This window comes from Corvus kubaryi, unplaced genomic scaffold (assembly GCF_017639235.1).
Source record: "Corvus kubaryi isolate FWS band 111438036 unplaced genomic scaffold, C.kubaryi_AGA036_p1.0 37397, whole genome shotgun sequence".
Lineage (NCBI taxonomy): Eukaryota > Metazoa > Chordata > Aves > Passeriformes > Corvidae > Corvus > Corvus kubaryi.
This window is the reverse complement of record NW_024581136.1, coordinates 13495106-13513863: the sequence shown is the minus strand read 5'-3', so window position 1 is coordinate 13513863 and position 18758 is coordinate 13495106. Positions and strand designations below refer to the sequence as shown.

General features: G+C 37.4%; 1 protein-coding gene across 16 annotated transcripts in view; it reads left to right on the top strand.

Moving 5' to 3' along the window:
* Positions 1–18758, top strand: part of ATP11B (ATPase phospholipid transporting 11B (putative)) — a 65571-nt gene that overhangs the window by 31590 nt on the left and 15223 nt on the right. For 8 of the 16 annotated variants that reach the window (XM_042042101.1, XM_042042094.1, XM_042042100.1 and 5 more), the window contains exons 14-30: positions 270–442; positions 833–901; positions 1820–1893; positions 1979–2082; positions 2236–2417; positions 3142–3345; positions 3618–3771; positions 6426–6528; positions 6772–6917; positions 7722–7781; positions 8085–8212; positions 9069–9207; positions 11040–11063; positions 12472–12537; positions 12822–12925; positions 13561–13726; positions 17538–17623. In XM_042042101.1, the coding sequence (XP_041898035.1) occupies positions 270–442; positions 833–901; positions 1820–1893; positions 1979–2082; positions 2236–2417; positions 3142–3345; positions 3618–3771; positions 6426–6528; positions 6772–6917; positions 7722–7781; positions 8085–8212; positions 9069–9207; positions 11040–11063; positions 12472–12537; positions 12822–12925; positions 13561–13726; positions 17538–17623 (1982 nt within the window). Of the gene's footprint in view, positions 1–269; positions 443–832; positions 902–1819; positions 1894–1978; positions 2083–2235; positions 2418–3141; positions 3346–3617; positions 3772–6425; positions 6529–6771; positions 6918–7721; positions 7782–8084; positions 8213–9068; positions 9208–11039; positions 11064–12471; positions 12538–12821; positions 12926–13560; positions 13727–17537; positions 17624–17860; positions 17892–18758 lie in introns of those variants that run through there. The other 8 variants (XM_042042086.1, XM_042042098.1, XM_042042097.1 and 5 more) reach the window with 3 other exon arrangements.

Here is an 18758-nt window from a genome sequence, read left to right as displayed (position 1 = left end):
TAGTCATCCTAGATGGAAAGTGTTTTATTTCAGAGAAATATTCTTGTACCATTAACATAAAAAAGACAAGCACCAAACATAAATCAGAATTTCTGAATAGTTAGAAGCTTTTAAGTGTTAATGAACAAATAATATTTATTAAACATGTTGAGATGTGACTATTAAATATTAAATGCTTGACAGATTTTTAAGTAAAAACATTTTATTAAGTGTGTTCAAAACTGTGTTGTTATGTACATGTTACAAATCAAGTTTTTTCTTTCTTACAGGTGAAAGAGGAAGAGCTCTTCTTGAAAGCAGTTTGTCTGTGTCATACAGTGCAGATCAATGCAGATCAGACAGATGGTGCTGATGGTCCCTGGCATGCCAACGGAATAACATCCCCGTTGGAATATTACGCTTCTTCACCAGATGAGAAGGCTTTAGTGGAAGCTGCAAGCCGGTGAGCAGCCCTGCCAGGACTGTCTGAGACAGGATCTGCCTGCGAGGGCAGGCTGTCCATGGGGAGAGATGGCTCAGGACATTGGTGAAGCCCAGGGCCTGGCACTGACACTTTACTGGGAAACCATTCAAATGTGAAATACACAACCCCCTAGGTGTATTATAAAGTGATGATTTGAAATATTTATGAAAATACTTGAGAAAATACAGTGGTCAGAGTATGATGTGAATAAAATACTGCAGAAATGGGCATTCTTATTTTGCCCTAGAAGCAGAGAAGAGTAATGGGGTGTAAGAGTCTCTCCTTTTTTTCCCTGCCGTCTTCCCATCCCTTCATTTATAGGCATTTTCTCTAAAGTGATAATTAAATGTATATTTCCTTTACTTTTAGGGTTGGAGTAGTATTTACTGGAATTAGTGGAGACAGTATGGAAGTAAAAAGTCTTGGAAAACCAGAGAGGTATTTGTTTTTATTCCTTGATTATTTTGAAGGACAGAACAGTAGTGAAGATTAATGTAATGTTCTCCTCTTAATCCTCTCTGTTCATAAGCAAACCTTGCCTTTCCACAGCGTGCTCTGTTTAATGCTTTTCCCTTGATGTCTTCAAGACACCTTGCATCTTATTCCTTACCAATTGTAGCTGAGATGCAAGAATTTTGTGTGAGTTACTCTGTGTAGGTGTGTGTTGTAACAGTTTGTATCTTTACCCATTCCTCAAAGGTTGAGACTGTAGCAGAGTTGGGAAACTGAATTGCTTATTCAAGCCTTGTTTCAGCTCTAGAAATTCCCAGAATCAGTCTCATCAGTGCATAATCTAATTAGATATTTTAAACTTTCCCAAAATGAGTACAAATTATCGGTAACTGTGTAACTCCTTTTACCCATCTGATCTGTGTCAGCTAGTTGGCAGTACTTTGAAGTTAAATGTCTAAAATTAATTTTCTAAGCTAGTGGTAACATAACAAAAACTAGTCCCCTTACCAGGGCACACACACTTTTTTGAGAGTGAAGATTTTTTACAAATGTCAGAAACAAAATACAGCTTCCAAAGTTATACTTCAAGTAACAACAGAAGGATGAAGAAATAGATAAGAGCTGTTTGTAATCTCCGAATGTCAAGTTAGTATTCAGGAAACTATTCCTGTTGGTAGAAGAACCTTTTATTCTTACAGAATGGAGTTAAGCATATATAAACTGATAAAAAACGATGAACAGTGTTATTCAGTAGTGGTAGCATTGCTTTCAGAGTTTCTGTATAAAAATGACACTTTGAGGAAAGGTCTGTGGTGTAAGAGTCTATTTATAAGTAATTGTCTTTGGAAATTTATTTCTAAAAGTATTTTCTTCCCGTTCCTTCTTTTAAAACACAAAATACAGGTATAAATTGCTTCATGTTTTGGAGTTCGATCCAAATCGCAGACGAATGAGTGTCATTGTAGAGAGTCCCTCAGGTAGGTGATCACAAATTGCACAAGCAGCACTTGAGAGCTTCCTAAATGGCATTATTTTTAATTTTAGTTCTATTTGACTTTCTAGGGGAGAATCTTTTATTCACAAAGGGAGCAGAGTCTTCCATTCTTCCTCGTAGCAAGAGTGGAGAAATAGACAAAACAAGGATACATGTGGATGAATTTGCTTTGGTAAGTGTATGTGCTTGCCCAGCTCCCAGCCTCAGCTGATCAGAAGGAAATTCATGCAGTATGAATTGTGACTTGTAGTGAAAAAATTGCTGGTGACATCTTCTTAGATGGAAATCTTGTCTACTCTGAATGTAGTCTTTTATTTTCTCACAGAAGGGCCTAAGAACTTTGTGCGTGGCCTACAGAAGATTCACACCCGAGGAGTACCAGGAAATTGGCAAACGCCTTCATGAGGCCAGGACTGCCTTACAGCAGCGGGAAGAGAGATTAGCAGATGTGTTCAACTTCATAGAAAGGGATCTGGAATTACTTGGGGCTACAGGAGTAGAAGACAAGTATGCAGTGGAGTTACTGCTCTCTACGCTCAAACCCAGCGAGTTTAGGATTTATACCTGAAATACGAAGTGTGAAAACTCTCCCACTATGACCAAAAGTTCTGTGCTGTTCTTGTTTAGTATATTTACCTTTGGATTGAGGCACATTCAAAACAAAACTAGTACCAACTGATTCTTTTATAATAGCAATGATGCAGTGTGTGTTGCATCAGGAGAGTTTTCATGTATGTGAAATGGAACAGTTGCAGTAAATATTTAGTGTGGCAGCAAATTCCTTGGGAAAGCTTCTACACATAGCTCCTTTGCAAAGCATTCTGCTTCTGCTTGTGCTCTGTAGGTCACAGGGTGTGTTGCACACTGAAGTGAGCACATGGAGCATGAGAAGCTTTTCGTGCACCACAGTAGCCAGGAATTACTGTGGACTGTTCTGAAGCTTCTCAAGTGCAGTGATGGTGCCTAGTTTAAATCAAGATATGCTTATTACAAGGTTTTGATCCCTTAGCGGGATTGAAGTTTAGTTTTTGTTTCATCAAGGCCTTTGTTTTGTTGCTGATAGCAGAATATCATCTGCCAGACTATGATTCTCTGACGATACATGTAACATTGGAAAGGGAGACTTAACTCACCATGACAGTGGGGTTACAGTGGTAACATGGAGTTACAGTGTGAGCTCTTTTGTTTGTAAAGTGTTCAGTTGGTTATTTAAGATTTTTCTTGTTTCTAGACTGCAAGAGAAAGTCCAAGAAACTATAGAAGCCCTCAGGCTGGCTGGTATCAAAGTGTGGGTGCTCACTGGAGACAAGCACGAAACAGCTGTTAGTGTCAGTTTATCCTGTGGACACTTTCACAGAACCATGAACATCCTTGAGCTTGTGCAGCACAAGTCAGACAGTACCTGTGCAGAACAACTGAGGCAGCTAGCCAAGAGGTAAAATACCTGACATGTCACTATCTCAGTGATGATCTTAGCTTGGGTTGCTTTCATTTTTAAATTTTATGGCAGTCTCTTTGATGCATGTGCCAAACAAAGAAGTTGCCTTTTAAAAAAACTATTTATTAATATAAAAACAGGCTGGAAGAAGCAGTCTCTCTGACAGATTAACTCCTTTGCTTATTGTCTGGCCAACAACATAATTTATAGCAAAATTGGAATTTTACTGTTAACACCAGTACAAAGTCAACATTTTTGTCCCCAAATAGAATAAAGGAAGACCATGTTATCCAGCATGGACTGGTTGTGGATGGGACCAGCCTCTCTCTTGCACTCAGGGAACATGAAAAACTGTTCATGGAAGTTTGCAAAAACTGTTCTGCAGTGTTGTGCTGTCGCATGGCACCCCTTCAGAAAGCAAAGGTAAGTGAGAGTGTAATCAGGATTGCCTTTGAAGTATTTTTATCATGCTTTGAAGAGGCAAGGATTTCTGAAACGGTTTTGTTTGTTTGTCTGACCTTTTTTGACTTCCGAATCCTTGTTAAATTCAGTTGGTGTGGAGTAATTTGCTCAGAAGTTTCTACATGTGTGTTTGAAAATTTGCAAGTGAATAGAGAAGTCAAAATACTGCCCCAAGCTCATCTTTATTCTGCCTCGAGTGTTCAGTAAGGCAGCATCTCACCTGATCACCTGCATGCTTTTGCCTTAGCTGCTCCATCACTTCTCCAAACCAAAAAAGCTGAATTGAAAATTTGTGAACCTGTAAGGAGCAACTGTGCTTCTCTAAATTCTTTTAAAATACCCAAGTTTGAGGAGGAAGTAAAAGGGAAGCCAAGACCTAGTCTTCAGTAGAGATTTGCCTTAATGCTCTCATCTAATACCATTTTTCCTTCACATGTACTGAATTTTACTCAAATACCTGTTGGATGAGAGTCAAATTCAGATTTTGTGATTTTTTTTTTTTTTTTTTTTTTACTCCAGAAAGCTAAGCTATGAAGGACTGTAATATTCTTTCCTTTTGAAGTTTTCTCTTCATGAAAAGGCATCTCTTTACCTTAAAGCACTAGGAAACTGTTCTGTGAGGTACTAGATGTGCAAGAGGGCAGGCTGTTCTACTGTAGCTTTTTTACCTGTTTTGAGGTCACTCTTCCTGCTTCCAGCATTTAGCCAGAGTTCTAATGCAGTCTTTAGAATCAAATCAGTATAGAACTGTTCACCTGGTATAGTGCTAGTTTCAGTAAAATGTTAAAAGGAAGTTGTAGCTACACAGAGTAAACCAATCTGTTGGATATGTCCAGTCTGTACATTCTTTTAGCTGAAACTTTTGCCATCCTCTTTCTTTAAGGTGCAGTTACTTGTCAGTGTCAGGTCCTTGTTCTTATTTTGTCATTTAACTTGATTTATGTTTTGTACTGCTTTCCTTAATTCCTCTCCTCTCCAGCAGATAATGGATATTATTTCCTGTCTTGAGTCATGAAGTACAGTAAAATGTAATTTTGATAGCAGTGACTTTTTAGTTTCAAACATTGAAGTATATAAATGACCAAGACAAATGCCATACAACTTGAAGTGCAGGGAAGTTTAGTCTAGTCTAGCACATGATTTTTTGCTGTAGGCAGCCTTTTTGTAAGGTTTATTCCAAGATTAAGCTGGAACTCAGCTTAATATTTCCTGCATCTTTAATTATAATGAGTGTTAATGTATGGTTAGCAGTCTCACTACTAATTTTGGTATGTTTTATGACTCAAAACCTTTTTTAAACATCATCATGTCAGTCCTTTGGAGCTGCTGTCGATTGCTGCTGTTAAAATTTGCCAGAGGATTTGCCTTGACCTTTTCACAGAGATGGTTGTCTGTCTAAATTACCCAGGCCTTGGGGATCTTCAGAGGACTTATCTGGGCGATGTCCTGCAGCCTTGTTACCTCTCTGGGGCTGCTTCCTAGGATCTAATGCTAAATGTACTTGAAATAATTACCCCTTAGGAATGGGGAACCTTTAAACATGAATATTAATACCTGCAATTAGGGAATGTATTCCCACAATCAGGTGGATTTCTCTGGGCTGGGGGCTGTGTTTCATCACTGTTGTGTTCCTCGTGTGAAGTGAATTCCCACTCCTGTGAATCAATGGCCCTGACACTGTCAGCTACGACTCAATTACTCCAATACAGTTTTTTGTGTCTGCTTAACCTCATGCAGTTGCTTCATTGGTATTTCCACTTTGGGGTTTCTGGAACTTGAGGGGGGAAATGTTTTTCATACATATTTATTTTCTTGGTTTGGGAAAACCTCTTGATCTGCATTCATACCTTTGCCTGCAGCCCTTTTACAAGTGAATTAGTGAAGCTTCTGTCTTAAGCTAGAGCTCTGTGGGAGGTTAATGAATCACTAATTCACCTTAACCAAAAACCTCATCTAACTCCTCTGTATTTTAGAATATTATTGACACTTACATTGAAGATCTGATACCACTGCTCCTCTTCTGAGTATTTTAGGGCCTTGCATGTCAACAATTTTTTCCCTCATTCTGTCATATTTTCTTGTTTCTTTGTCAGTTGAGAATACCCCTTGGTGATAATGAAGTTGCATTAGAAAGAAGCTATTTTCCTTAATAACAGTGTATTGATCTTTTAGCTAATGCATTTGCTTTTTCAAATTCTTCTTTCACCTGGATTAGTTCCATTAATTATAAATATGAAGAATCTGGGTTATTAAAGGGCACTAAAATTGTATTACTCAGTAAGTAAATTTTCAGTTCCAAATGTGACTTGACTTGACTTTGTTTTGTATGATAAAGCTCCAAACTAAGAGTTGTAAAAGAGCGATGAAATAAGAACAGGAAAATAGGCTCAAGGCAGATAAAATATTTAAATCAGGCTTGTGCTCCAAAAAAGGCAGCTTTTCTAAAGAAGGAATTAACATATGCATGTGATATGCCAAAGATTTTTTTTTACACAAACATGCATGTTCATAAAACATATTAATTATATCTACAGATATGCAGCTAACTGAGATACTTGGGAATTGGTTTGTAGGTAAACTGTCTAATCTGAGAGTGTTTCATTTTCTTTTTCCAGGTAGTTCGACTGTTAAAAACCTCTCCAGAGAAGCCCATAACGTTAGCAATTGGAGATGGTGCTAATGATGTGAGCATGATCCAGGAGGCACATGTTGGCATAGGTAACTTGATTTTGTCAGAAGCAATAGAGGCTTTTTAATATTTGAAGCAGCATCAAATGAGCTTTTTCATTTAGATGTAAGTGTGAGAATTAATGTCTTCTTTTGCAACAGAAAGCAGCTGAAGTCCTTACAATGTTGAAGTGCGAGAAAACAGAACTGTAGCTTTAGATGTATGTTGTTGGGTTTTTTAAATTTGAGTTTTTGTTATACTTAACCTGTTTTGTGTTTTTTTCCCCCAAACAGGAATCATGGGCAAGGAAGGAAGGCAAGCTGTAAGAAATAGTGACTATGCAATAGCACGGTTTAAATTCCTCTCCAAGTTGCTTTTTGTTCATGGGCACTTTTACTATATTAGAATAGCAACCCTTGTACAGTACTTTTTTTATAAGGTGAGTTTTTTTCCCCAGTAAGAAATTTTTTTCAGATCTGAGATTTTTGTCAGGATCAGGTTAAATATCTTTGTTCAAACATGTTTTCTGGGCTTTTTTATTTTACATTTTACAACCAAATGCAGTAGTTTAACTATGAAATTTTTCAGTCTTTCCACCTAGAAATAGGCTTTAGGTACCACAGTGAGTTTGTCTAGGCCGAGAGGCAGATGTGTTTGTTTTCTCAAGGCAGGGCTTTTGGTTGGTTGGTTGGTTGGGATGGTTTTGGTTTTTTTTATTTGATCATCAGTTTTCTTAACAAGTCAAAACTCACCATCTTCATTGAATTTTATCTCGGATTTCAGCTTTAGCTCCCAAGTCCCTTTTTATTTCCTTTCATTTAAAGGCAATAGCATGGTGTTATATTTTGGATTCTGCTTTGTTTGCTCCCATGCAACAAACTCACAATGAGCAGGGCACAGTTTTCTTGAAAGAAATGTGGAATCTATTTTAATTCTTAAAAAGGAACTGAGGGGAAAGTGAATGGATTTCTTCTACTTTAGTACTATTTAGACTCCATAGTGAGATGTACTCATCAAGCACATATAATTAAGTTCATACTTTTCAGGTTCGTTGTCCCAAAGGACAAACAAACAAAATATGCTCTCAAGCAAAGCATATTGCTTTACTTTGCCGAGCAAAATGCTGAAATGCTTTACGCTCCTCCTGTGTATTGTTATCAGCTTGTAAGAGTTAGCAATTTCTTTTAGGGCTGTGAGGCATGTACTGAGGATTAACTATTTCCTTCACTTGTCTTTATTTCAGAATGTGTGCTTTATTACACCACAATTTTTATATCAGTTCTTCTGTTTGTTTTCACAACAAGTAAGTACTGCATGCCTTACATCTTGGTAAATGTCTGTGAAACACTTGGGGTCCCTAATTAAGAAAATGGGAAAGAGTGACACGAGGATCAGTAGAGATGTTACACTTAGCAAATACCCAGCTTCATTTTCTGTATTTGATAGCTGATGTTATTAGATTGTTATATGAGTACAGCTGTTTTCCTAACTAGCAAATTCATGTAAGTAATCAATCTTGCTGCTATTAGTGTGCTGATAAATCTTGATAAATACAAACACTTTCTGTCTTTCTGAGACATAGAATACGTTTTGCTTTCCTTTGCAGACGCTCTATGACAGTGTATACCTGACTTTGTACAATATTTGTTTCACTTCCCTGCCTGTCCTCATCTACAGTCTTTTTGAGCAGCATGTGCACCCGCATGTATTGCAGAGTAAACCTGTGCTCTACAGGTACGTATGTCCTGCATCCATTCCCACAGGGGCACATCCTGAAAAGCAACAGTGGCATCTGCACAACTCTGGATTTGCTATTAGCCATTTATACAATATTTATCTGTAATTTAGGTGGTTTTAGTAGCTATCTTGATGAGGAAGAATTGAAGCTACATAGTTCTCATCCTGAAAGTTAATTTAAAGGAGTATTTTTAGAGAAGAGTCTTTTTATGTTATCCATGTTAAGAGTGGAAGAGCATTGAGCACTTGGTCAGCTTACATGATTGGCAGCCTTCCCCTCCATTACATGTAGGAGGTGAAAATCACTCAGACAGGAAAATGAAAAACTAGGACACCGTGGTTTTGGGGAATCACCACAAAAAAAATCCTTTACTAAGAGTAGAAGTGATTTCCTGTAGAATTAGATGTCCTCCCAGTGGTAGCATGTTGCACTGCATACTGCTTTTTGGAGAAAAAAGTAGATATTTTTGTAAAAAAGAGATGTGTCTCTGATGTTTCTCTTTTTGTAAAGGTCTTTTAAAGCAGAGCAAGGGGTAAGTATCAGGAGATGTGGATTTTTCTTCCTCTTACAGTTCCACCTCCAGGAACAAGAATTCTAGTTTGTGCTATTCTGAATTTGACCCATTAGAGACCCTTGCCATTAGTGACCTCTGCTTAAAGCAGAGCCAAATCATGAGAGCTCAGAGTTCTTTTCTTGCCCGTGATTTATGTATTTTTTTCATATGTCAGCATTTGTTAAATGTGTCTCAGTGCAGTTGAAAGTTACATTTATTCAGAGAAGTAGCAGTCATGCAGTGTGGATCGCTGATGGTTATAGGCAGTGTGAAATCCAAAATCTGTTTTGTTTCTGCAGAGACATCAGTAAAAATGCCCATTTGGGGTTTAAACCATTTCTTTACTGGACCATCTTGGGCTTCTTCCATGCATTTGTTTTCTTTTATGGCTCATATCTTCTAATGGGAGAAGACACTTCTCTGCTGGGAAACGGCCAGGTACAATATCATAAGTGTTATTCTACCATTGTATTTTTGGTGATATTTCTTAATTTTCTTTAGAAAAATCCTCCTGTGTCGGAAAAATTTTGGTTTTATGAACTACATAATTATCAAAGATTCTTTTTCAGTATTTGTGTATGCTCTCAAGAGTAACATTTCTTAGTATAGAAATTGTAAGGTGTTGTCAGAAAGCATATGTCCCTGAAAAACGTATCTTTCAAGGTAATAGGTGTATCATGGCTGTCTTAAACTTTGTTGTATTTTGTAAACTGTTTTTGTCAAAATCGTATTTCATAATTTCAGCAAATGAGAATTTATATTCATTCATTCAAATCTCATTTTGAATTGGACCTAATTGCAGTGTCAAGCAATGGTTTCTCTTCAGTAACTGTTATAAAGTTAGGCTGAAACTTGACAAAAGTGTTAAAGCTTCTCCTGAAAATATATTATTTGGATTACTCAGAATGTTTTTTTAATTTAGTGGTGCAAGCTGCTTTTAAATTATGCTTTTTATTCAATAAATATTTTTAAGACTATAATTTAATGAAATCATTAAATACTAATTTGACACTTTCTGTTTTAAAGATGTTAAAATTCACAGGAAGAATCGTTTACAAAAAAACTCTAAAGTTTGAATGAAACCATTACAAGTCTGTTTCGTTATTTCCCCTGGTTCTGAGTTAGTTAACTCAATTTAGAACAATTAGATACTGATTTTCCTTTGTTAAACATGGGTAGTAATGGGAAAATACATTTGCTTCTCATTATGCCATTCTTAATACTGGCATGAAGAACTTGCCAATTCTCATAGCACTTGGCAGAGTTGCAAGTTATGGCACCAGGGACAAAACCAGCATCCTGCTGAATTCCCAGGGGTCACCTGGTGCCAGGGAGTGGGCGTGAGCTCAGGAAGTTTAGTCAGAAATACAGTGATGTATGGAGAGTGAACAGAATGGTCCTGAGGGGCTGCAGGCTGAGCTGGTGGTTGGCAGCCTCCCTGTGGAGGGAGGAACAGTGAAGGGGGAGTGGTGCAGCCACCTGGAGCACTCCTTCCATCATCAGATATTTGATGAGAATGTTAAAATACTTGTGCTTTAGACTAAAACATCTCTTTCCAGCTGAGGTATGAGTGTGTCCTCTCTTGTCATTTGTTACAAGCTGTGGGATTTGAAATTCTTGTCAGTTGTAAAGGTCCTTCAGGACTCTTGTAATGAGGTAATTTTAGACTATGAATCAGTGCCTGTGGTACATTCATCTTCAGTTGTCAAAGCACCTCACTTCAAAATTGCTTAGTAAATGTCCACAGGGCAGGAAGAGACTTCTTTCATTGTATTTAGTAACAACTGTTTGGTTTGGGGAATTGGCAGCTGCCCTTTAGCTTCTCATGTGATATGACTTCAAATAAATTCTAAGACTTTCCTGATTTTTTTAGTTACTCTGCCTCTCTGTATTTGCTAAATGGTGGTGATTAGAACTGGTAGAACTGTGTTGCAGTGAAGTATCTGCATTGCATAAAGTTTCTTGCAAACTTAATGTGTGCCTGGAAAAGCCAAAATTAAGGGCAAGAGGATTTTGTGCACTGCTGAAGTGCTTTCTTAGTAAGTCCTCAAGAAGTGATCACCTGTAAAGATCTGTGATACAGGGTAGTGTTAGTGCAAGGCCTCACGTTTCCATTCCAAGTTCTCAGTTCAGAGCACAGCAGAACAGGAGGGATTGTAAATAATTTGTTAATGCTGGTGCTTTGTTAGGCTTACCTCAACACATTGTGCAACTACTTGATCTTTTAGTTCTTTTTTCTCCCCCCTTTTTCATGCTGTGCATGTCGTCAGATATTGAAACCTAACAGGCAAATGGTAAGAGTTTAGAAGAGGAGGAGATACAAAATATTGTATCTGTTACTTCTTAGGATTAAAGGATGCAGCATCCACAGTGTAAATGTTCAAAAATAAAATGGTGGCAAGAACCTGTTCATGTTTTGTGTTCTAACTCTGTGACCATTGAGAGCAGCGTTAGCAAAGACACTTTCTTTCACAGGTCACTCAGGAGAAGAAGTTTAATTTTACTTTTAAGATGAATATTGCAGCAGTTCACAACAAGCACATTACTTGTCAACCATTACTGTTGGTGGGACAAGTAAATCCAAGGCTTCAAGAAGGCATGTTATAACAAAGATCTTTAAAATTATCAGTAAATCCAGACTCATGGCTGCCTCAGTTTTGTACCTTGTATATAGATGAGAGAAGCAGTTGTGAGATCTGTCCTCAGGCTGTTGGGATGTTTTTGTCAGAGCTCTGTAACAAGAACTACAACTGTGTGAATCCCAGTTCCGAGCCCCTGTGCTCTACTGAAACATCAGCTCTAGGATGACCCTGACTGCCTCTCTGCATGTGGTCCCTTCCTCCCTGCTTGCTTAGTCTGCTGCCAGTAAACACAGAGTTGAGGATTCGGTCATTGTTCAGTTTGTCAGTGGCAAAACCAGCTGTGAAATAGCAACATCTTCCCTGTGGTCCCCCAGCTGGTTCTAGGCTGGACCTGGTGTAGAATGGCAGTTCTGAGTAGCATGTGCATAGATAGATACAACCTCAGCATCCCTGCTTGGTTGTCAGAGCTGAGATTTTATTGTTGTAGACCTTGTTCAGAGTTTTGATAGTTTAGTTTATGTGCACAAGAGAATACGAAAGTGACAGATTTTAGTGTTTCAGAATTGAAGCTTAATTTTGTGTTTATTAGCCTTGAAACAAAGTGTCTTTTCCTTAGAATTTTCTAAAATACAATGGCACCATTATTTTTGAATTGTAGAATTGTGCTTGGGGTTAAAAGTGAACCTTCATTTGATGCTGCATGTTTAAAATTATCTGGAAGTGTTTAAACTCAAAAGTGTTTTGCACTTAAAGTGAATACCTTCCACACAATGTTTCCTTTCTATGGACGCTTATAATTAATTGATCAAATTGGTATCTTCATTTCCTATCATTTCATATTACTGTTTTGGCCTTTTTTTTCCATATTTCATGTAGCTTTTGTGGTGATTTGTTTTGAACCAAGAAGAAAGATGACTTGTGGGTTGTTAATTTTGCTCTTATCACAAGCTGTAGTTTTTCTAGTAGTTTGTGTTGTATCCTCCTTGCTTTTTTCATGATGATTACTTGTCACAAGCTTATGTCTTATTTCTTTAGTGTAGCTGACTTGAAAAGATTCCTACTGTGAATGCTCTTAATAATATTTTTTTCTTCCATGATTTTTGCCTTGCCATTTTCTTAGATGTTTGGGAACTGGACATTTGGTACTTTGGTCTTCACCGTTATGGTTATAACTGTTACGATGAAGGTATGATATTACTCCGACTGCTCTCTGTGTTTGGATGAATAGGCAAATATGCAATAAAGGAATAATTTAAAATTTATTCAAAAGTTATTGATTCTTGAGGATTCCAGATAAGTGACTTTTACGTTTAGTTTCAACAGTGGTTGAAATTTTTCTTTAGTTTTTTGTGTGTTGCAACAATATTTATTGTTTGGGCTGAAAGTTCATAAGTGTGTTCTGACTGGTATTTATCATTTTCTGTGAAGTGAGTGGAAAACAGAAGCTCATGGAAGTTATCTTTGTTTTAGATGGCACTAGAAACTCACTTCTGGACATGGATAAACCATTTTGTTACTTGGGGATCCATTGTATTTTATTTCATATTCTCCTTGTTTTATGGGGGAATTATCTGGTAAGTGATTCTTTTGTTTCCCCCCTTTTTATTACATGTAATTTTGATTAAGCTAAAAAAACCACTGAAATACTATTTTCTACCATCTTGCTCTGAATTTTATGACAGGTTTGTGGAAAAAGATGTTTTAAACCTAGACTGGCCACTTGCTTTTGCTGATTGAAAAATTCAAGCAGTGCTGCTTTGCTGTCCTGTGCTCAAGGACCCACAGTACCTGACTCTGACAGCCTGTGACTGTAAAGGCATTTTTAAGAAGTAAATAGGTGCCCAAAGGTGCTATGTAGTAGTTAAATAATTGCAACAGAAATAAAGATGCTGGGGTTTGAATCAGTAAAGTGAAGCATTTTTGCTTGTAGTTTGGAGTCTGGAGAGATAGGATGGTGACTGATTCTCTGCAACTCAATTTAAAACTATATCAGAACCTTTTCCTCCGAAGTTCAGTACTCTCTTTCCCTGGAGTTTATTTGCAGGTCAGGTCCAACAGGTGGCTGAATTCTACATGGACATGGTGCAGTTGTGACTCTGTATCCTGAGTCTCACTGCTTGATGTAAAGTAAGATACTGTTGAGACAGCCTGTGCTGTACTTCTGTTTCTAGAAGTTTTTTAGTAATTGCCACTTCTTTTAACTTTTCAGGCCATTTTTACATACCCAGGATATGTACTTTGTATTTGTTCAACTGTTGTCAAGTGGTTCTGCTTGGTTTGCCATAATCCTCATAGTAGTTGCTTGTTTGTTTATTGATGTTGTGAAGAAAGTGCTGTACAGACATCTGCAACCAACAAGTACTGAAAAAGCTCAGGTAATGTTATGCTTTTGTATCCAACTTGACCAATAGTTACCCTCTTACATTGCTGTCATGTTTAATGCAGAGAAGTGTTCTCATTTTGAAATACACTTGTTAATTTAAAATCACAAAAGTGAGGACACCATTTTACAAGGCAGTAATGTTTATGTTTAAGTAATTGATAACAAAAAGAATAGAATTATTTATGAAGGGGTCACTCAGTCTTTTGCATCTCAGCTTGCTGCTGTATGAAAGGATCATACTGTGCATTTTTATACTGCTTTGTAGAGGGTAACTTACTTTTTTCCTAGGCATTAGAAGTATTAGAAGCTGCCACTGTAATTGGCACTGAATAGTTCTTAAAATGTGATGGAAACAATAATTTTAAAAATTACTTTAGTAAAACTTGTTTTAATTAGTATTTCTTAAATCTCAGTCATTTCATATGCTATGCATTTGATTGTTGATTCTGTAATTAAAGCTAATTACCCATGTGGCGGTTTCCCAGATTCATAGACAAGGTCTAAAGTTATGCTGTGGTAATGGAATCTCTCTTCTGCCTGACACAGGCTACAAAACAATCCTTTAAATCATTCTGTTGAGATTAGGCTGTCTTTTAGGTAAATATCTCATCTCTGTTTGAGGGTTTTCTTTTTAGAGACAATTATGGAGAAGTCACCCTGACCTATTGTTCTAGTAGTGACTGCCTCTCTGGTTTCAGTTTTCAACATTTTATCTTTTTGTACTTTTTCTGCTAACCTGAGAAGGTTTCTATTACAGTTTTTGTTTTATTCACAGTTAGGTTTGTGACCAAGTTAATTTTAGCACTGGTAGGTAGATTGGACTTGCATCTTCTGTCAAAAAGGTTCTTTTAGAATCTTTTCATCATTCTTGTGTTCCTCCTGTAATTTTCACCATTCTTCAACCTCATCTTGAATTTTGGATTTCACCAGTGGACACAGTATTTCCAGCACAGCAGACATCAGTGCCAAGTATGGAAATAATGAGTCCCCATTCAGATTACAGAATAACATACATCAATCACCTGTTGTCTTCTGCTTCTTCTACATCTGCAGGTGGTGATTAATTTCCTTCAGGTCATTGATGAGAAGTCAATTAGCATAGCGCCAGAAACAGTGAAAGTGAATGAAGGACCCAGCTGTCAGAGATATCCCATGCACAGTTGCAGCCTGAAACCTGTTAGCAGTTTCTGTACATCTGCGTGCCATATTAATTTTGTAATGTCCTAATTGCTTAATGGAAATGGCACTGAGCTCTGTGCCATACAGAACTCCTGACTGCACTGCATCAGTGCTGTTATCTTCAGCATTGAACCTTGTCATTACTTTAATGTAAGTGCACGTTGATTTGCTTAAATTATATCACCCTTCTATTTTGTGTGGTAGAAAAAATCCATGTGAGACGTTCTCTTCATTTGTCTAGGATCAGCATCATGCTGACAAGCCTACTGCTAGCCAAAATACCCCATTAGTCCCTTTTCAGAACTGGAATATTGGCTGCTTTTTCCTGTCTTGGAATTTTTAGCTAAAAGCTGTGGTAAATAACCAATGACTTTCAGAAGACTGTTCAGCTAGACCTGATAAGACTCTGGATTGCACATTACTGCACTTCTTGGATTAGAGTGTCTATAGGCAATGATACCTACCTATCTTTTTTCCCCCTTCAAAAGCTAGTGGCAATATTTATCAAACATTCCCTTTCCTTCCTTGTTGTACATCAGCTGTTGCTGTCTGGCAGTGTATTGGGGTGGTTCTTGAGGTTTTCATGTTCTTGAAGTGCTTGAGTTAAAACCCAAAAATCCATATGTTTTTTTCCTGCCTTTATCCATATACTTCCTGCTGCATTCTCTTGCTTTAGGAGTCCTTTCTAAAGAATTTTTGGGTTCAATTTGCTTCCATTACAGCTGTGCTGTCAAGGACACAGTAGGGCCTCTTATTTTTAAGAAGGAATCTTGATGAATGTCTAACACCTTTCCTGTGGCTATGGCTTGATTCCTGGCCATGGGGATTTTGCTTTGTACATCTCTTTTAGTCAATTTTTTTCTTATTTGCTTTCTACTTTGCATTTGACAGAGTCACCATTGAGTCTCTATTTACCAAAATACTGTCTTTTTTCTGAAAATTCTTAATTCCTGATGCTGCAAAGTCAAGGTGTCTGAAATGGGATTTGACCGGAAATTCTTCAGCAGCCAATGGTTTCTCTTTGTGTGTCTGATAATGAAATTATAGTTAAAAATGTATTTGCAAAAAGGTGGCACCTCCTTGTTCCTTTCTTGAGGTTAAATCTGCTTTTAATGAGACAGTCAGCTCCACTGGATTTCAGTCACTGTTCTTGCAGTGAGGAAGTAGATATAACTGAAGAGGAGCAGATGATCAGCTTAGCACATTTGTTGTCAAGAAGTGACAGAATGCTTCTTTTACGATCATACCTCATCATTTGTGTTTAAAAATCCTGGTAAATATTTGTCTTTCTGTTTCCAAGCAGAGGAAGAGACCGACTTTCAGATAGAAAGGGTTTGGAGAATGTCTTTGTCCTAAATGCTGAGGGTGATGACTGATGCTAGGGACTTCTGTGGAAGTCATTGAAGGAGTAAATATGGAACTTTGTATACTGTCCTTTTAAATTATTTTTCATAGTGTAAGTGCACCCTCTGTATAACTGAATATTTTTAATCATTCATTTTTAATTGTAGGACTACATTAGTATATTTTCATATTGGGAGAAAGAAAAAGCTTGATTTACAGTTACTGTGGTTTTGTCATGGCAAGATAAATTGTTACATGACCTAGTTCCTTGTTTTTAAATTGCAGCTATTTAGGTTATTTGTTTCTGTTTGCCATCATTTAAATTCTAAAATCTCCCCAGCAGTAGTGAGCAAAACACAGGTTTTTCAGCTGAAAATGCTTGCTCCTATTGTTTTAATTTTTCAGAAATTGTTTGTGTGTGACCTACCCGACTTAGTGCTTTGAATTCACTGTATCTGTAGGAATCTGCCTTACCTTGATTTTATATCTTTTTGTTAGTAGGAAGTGATAGCATTGAGAGTGAGTTTGCCTCTGATCTGTTAGATGTTACATGTAGCTAAGTTACTCATAAGAGAGCAGAGAAATTCAACTGATTTGAGAGAGAAATTTGATAGGCTTTTACATGTAAATATTGTTCTGGCACAGCAACTTAAATCTCAGTCGTCCATTTTGGGAAACTAAAAATTAAAAATTTGGCAGGCAAGCATGAGTTGACTTTTTATAGAGAATGAGCTTGGTTAATTTTATGTTCCTTAATGCACTTAAGGTGAATGTGTGTTACTTCATTTTATGTTAGTTTTGCTGGGTTCCAAGGGTTTTTGGCTGGCCTAAAGAAAAGCTGTCTTATGTTTCACTTAGGTCAGTTGCCCTGAAGTAGCTTGTGGGCAATTTCTCAATATAGGTCTGTTACAGAATCTTACAGGAGGAATTGGACAGTAAGGTAAATGTGAATCAAAATATAAATCTCTGGGTAAAGATAAATCACAGCACTACTGAGGGGAGAAAGCAATACAGAATAAAAGTGTCTGGTAAAGCACAGATGTAAAAGTGTGTAGGCCTTTTCTCTCAGTATGAAAGCAAAGGTACTTTAAGAATGGTCCTACCTAACAGTGACTGGCTGTGATGATCCCAGGAGCTGTCTTGAGGGTACCAGACTTGTGTTCTGTATATGATGTGTATTCCACTTAAATAACAATGTGTTGTCCTGTGTCTTTCTCTCAGAAAATTACTGCTGCTACTTACTGACATGTATGTTCCATCCCTTCTCTGTCCAATTGTAGATGTACTCCAACAGAGTTGCTTTAAGTGACGAGTTCATCGCACTGCAGCCATTGTCCAGGGCAAGGAATCAGCTGAGCAAAATTAGGTAGAGTAGGAGGGACAGTTCCTCATCAACTCTTATGCATGCTCAAGGTGAACTAACCAGTGCTGAGAGAGATGGGAAGAGGCATGAATATATATTAGTGGGGTGAGAGGGCAATACCTCTAGTGCAGAAACATTCAGTTTGGTGGTTTCTTGGCTTTGCTCTGTGTTTCTGAGCCAAATGCTTCTCCTAAGTAGCATGTGTTGGACGTACTTTTTTTTTTTCTTTTCTTTTTTTAGGAAAAAACATCCCTAGCATGATGCTCAACTTTCAGAATAAAGATCAGCTGTTCTTGCATCCATTTTTAAATAATCGTAATTTCTAGCATGGTTATAATGCTTTTAGTTTCTTTATGATAAAAATTAACAGTGCTTTTTGCATGCTGGATAATTTCAGCTTCATAAGGCTGTGACAGGAAGATCCATGTACTTCAGGCAGCAATTTCTTGCAAGTTATTTGGCCATTTTAATTTGCTTTCAACTGTGTCAAAAGAGCAGAAAATGTTTGAAGCTTGGGTGTGTCCATACCCTTGTGCAGCTGAGGCTTTTTGTGCCTGTTTTGTGCAGCTATAAAGTGAGTGTTGTTTGTTTTCAATGTGTATAGATACATATTCCTAAAGGCATTTGGCTACAAAGTCCCAGAAAATTACTCAAAACAAGATCAAAGCGTACATGTGTCTGTGTAGGTAAAACATGATTCTGCAACTCTTCAAATGTACCGAGTTCAGCACATGAAATGCTGTCAAATGCTGATTCTCTTTTGTAAGACTTAAGCATTCATATGCATCAGTAATGTCTCAATCTCAATCCCACCAGTATCTACTTGTACATCCTACAGCAAGAATTAATGCAACGATCTGATTCCTTTTAAATATTTTTCAAGGTGACTTTGTTGTTAAAAATGTACAAATAGGTGCCTAGGAGAACCAACTAACCTACATTTTAGGAACTTAATTGCAGTTTGTTTAACCAAAAGAGAAAATTTTGTATTTTCTCTGGGAGTGCACTATACCTTTACAAGGCAAAACTTGAAATGGCCATTGTGTTGTGGTGTTAGTGACCCCACTGTGGAACACACCACTTTGGATTTCCAAATCCCCAGGGGGATAGTGGTGGGCTGGTTTTATTTTGTTTTGTT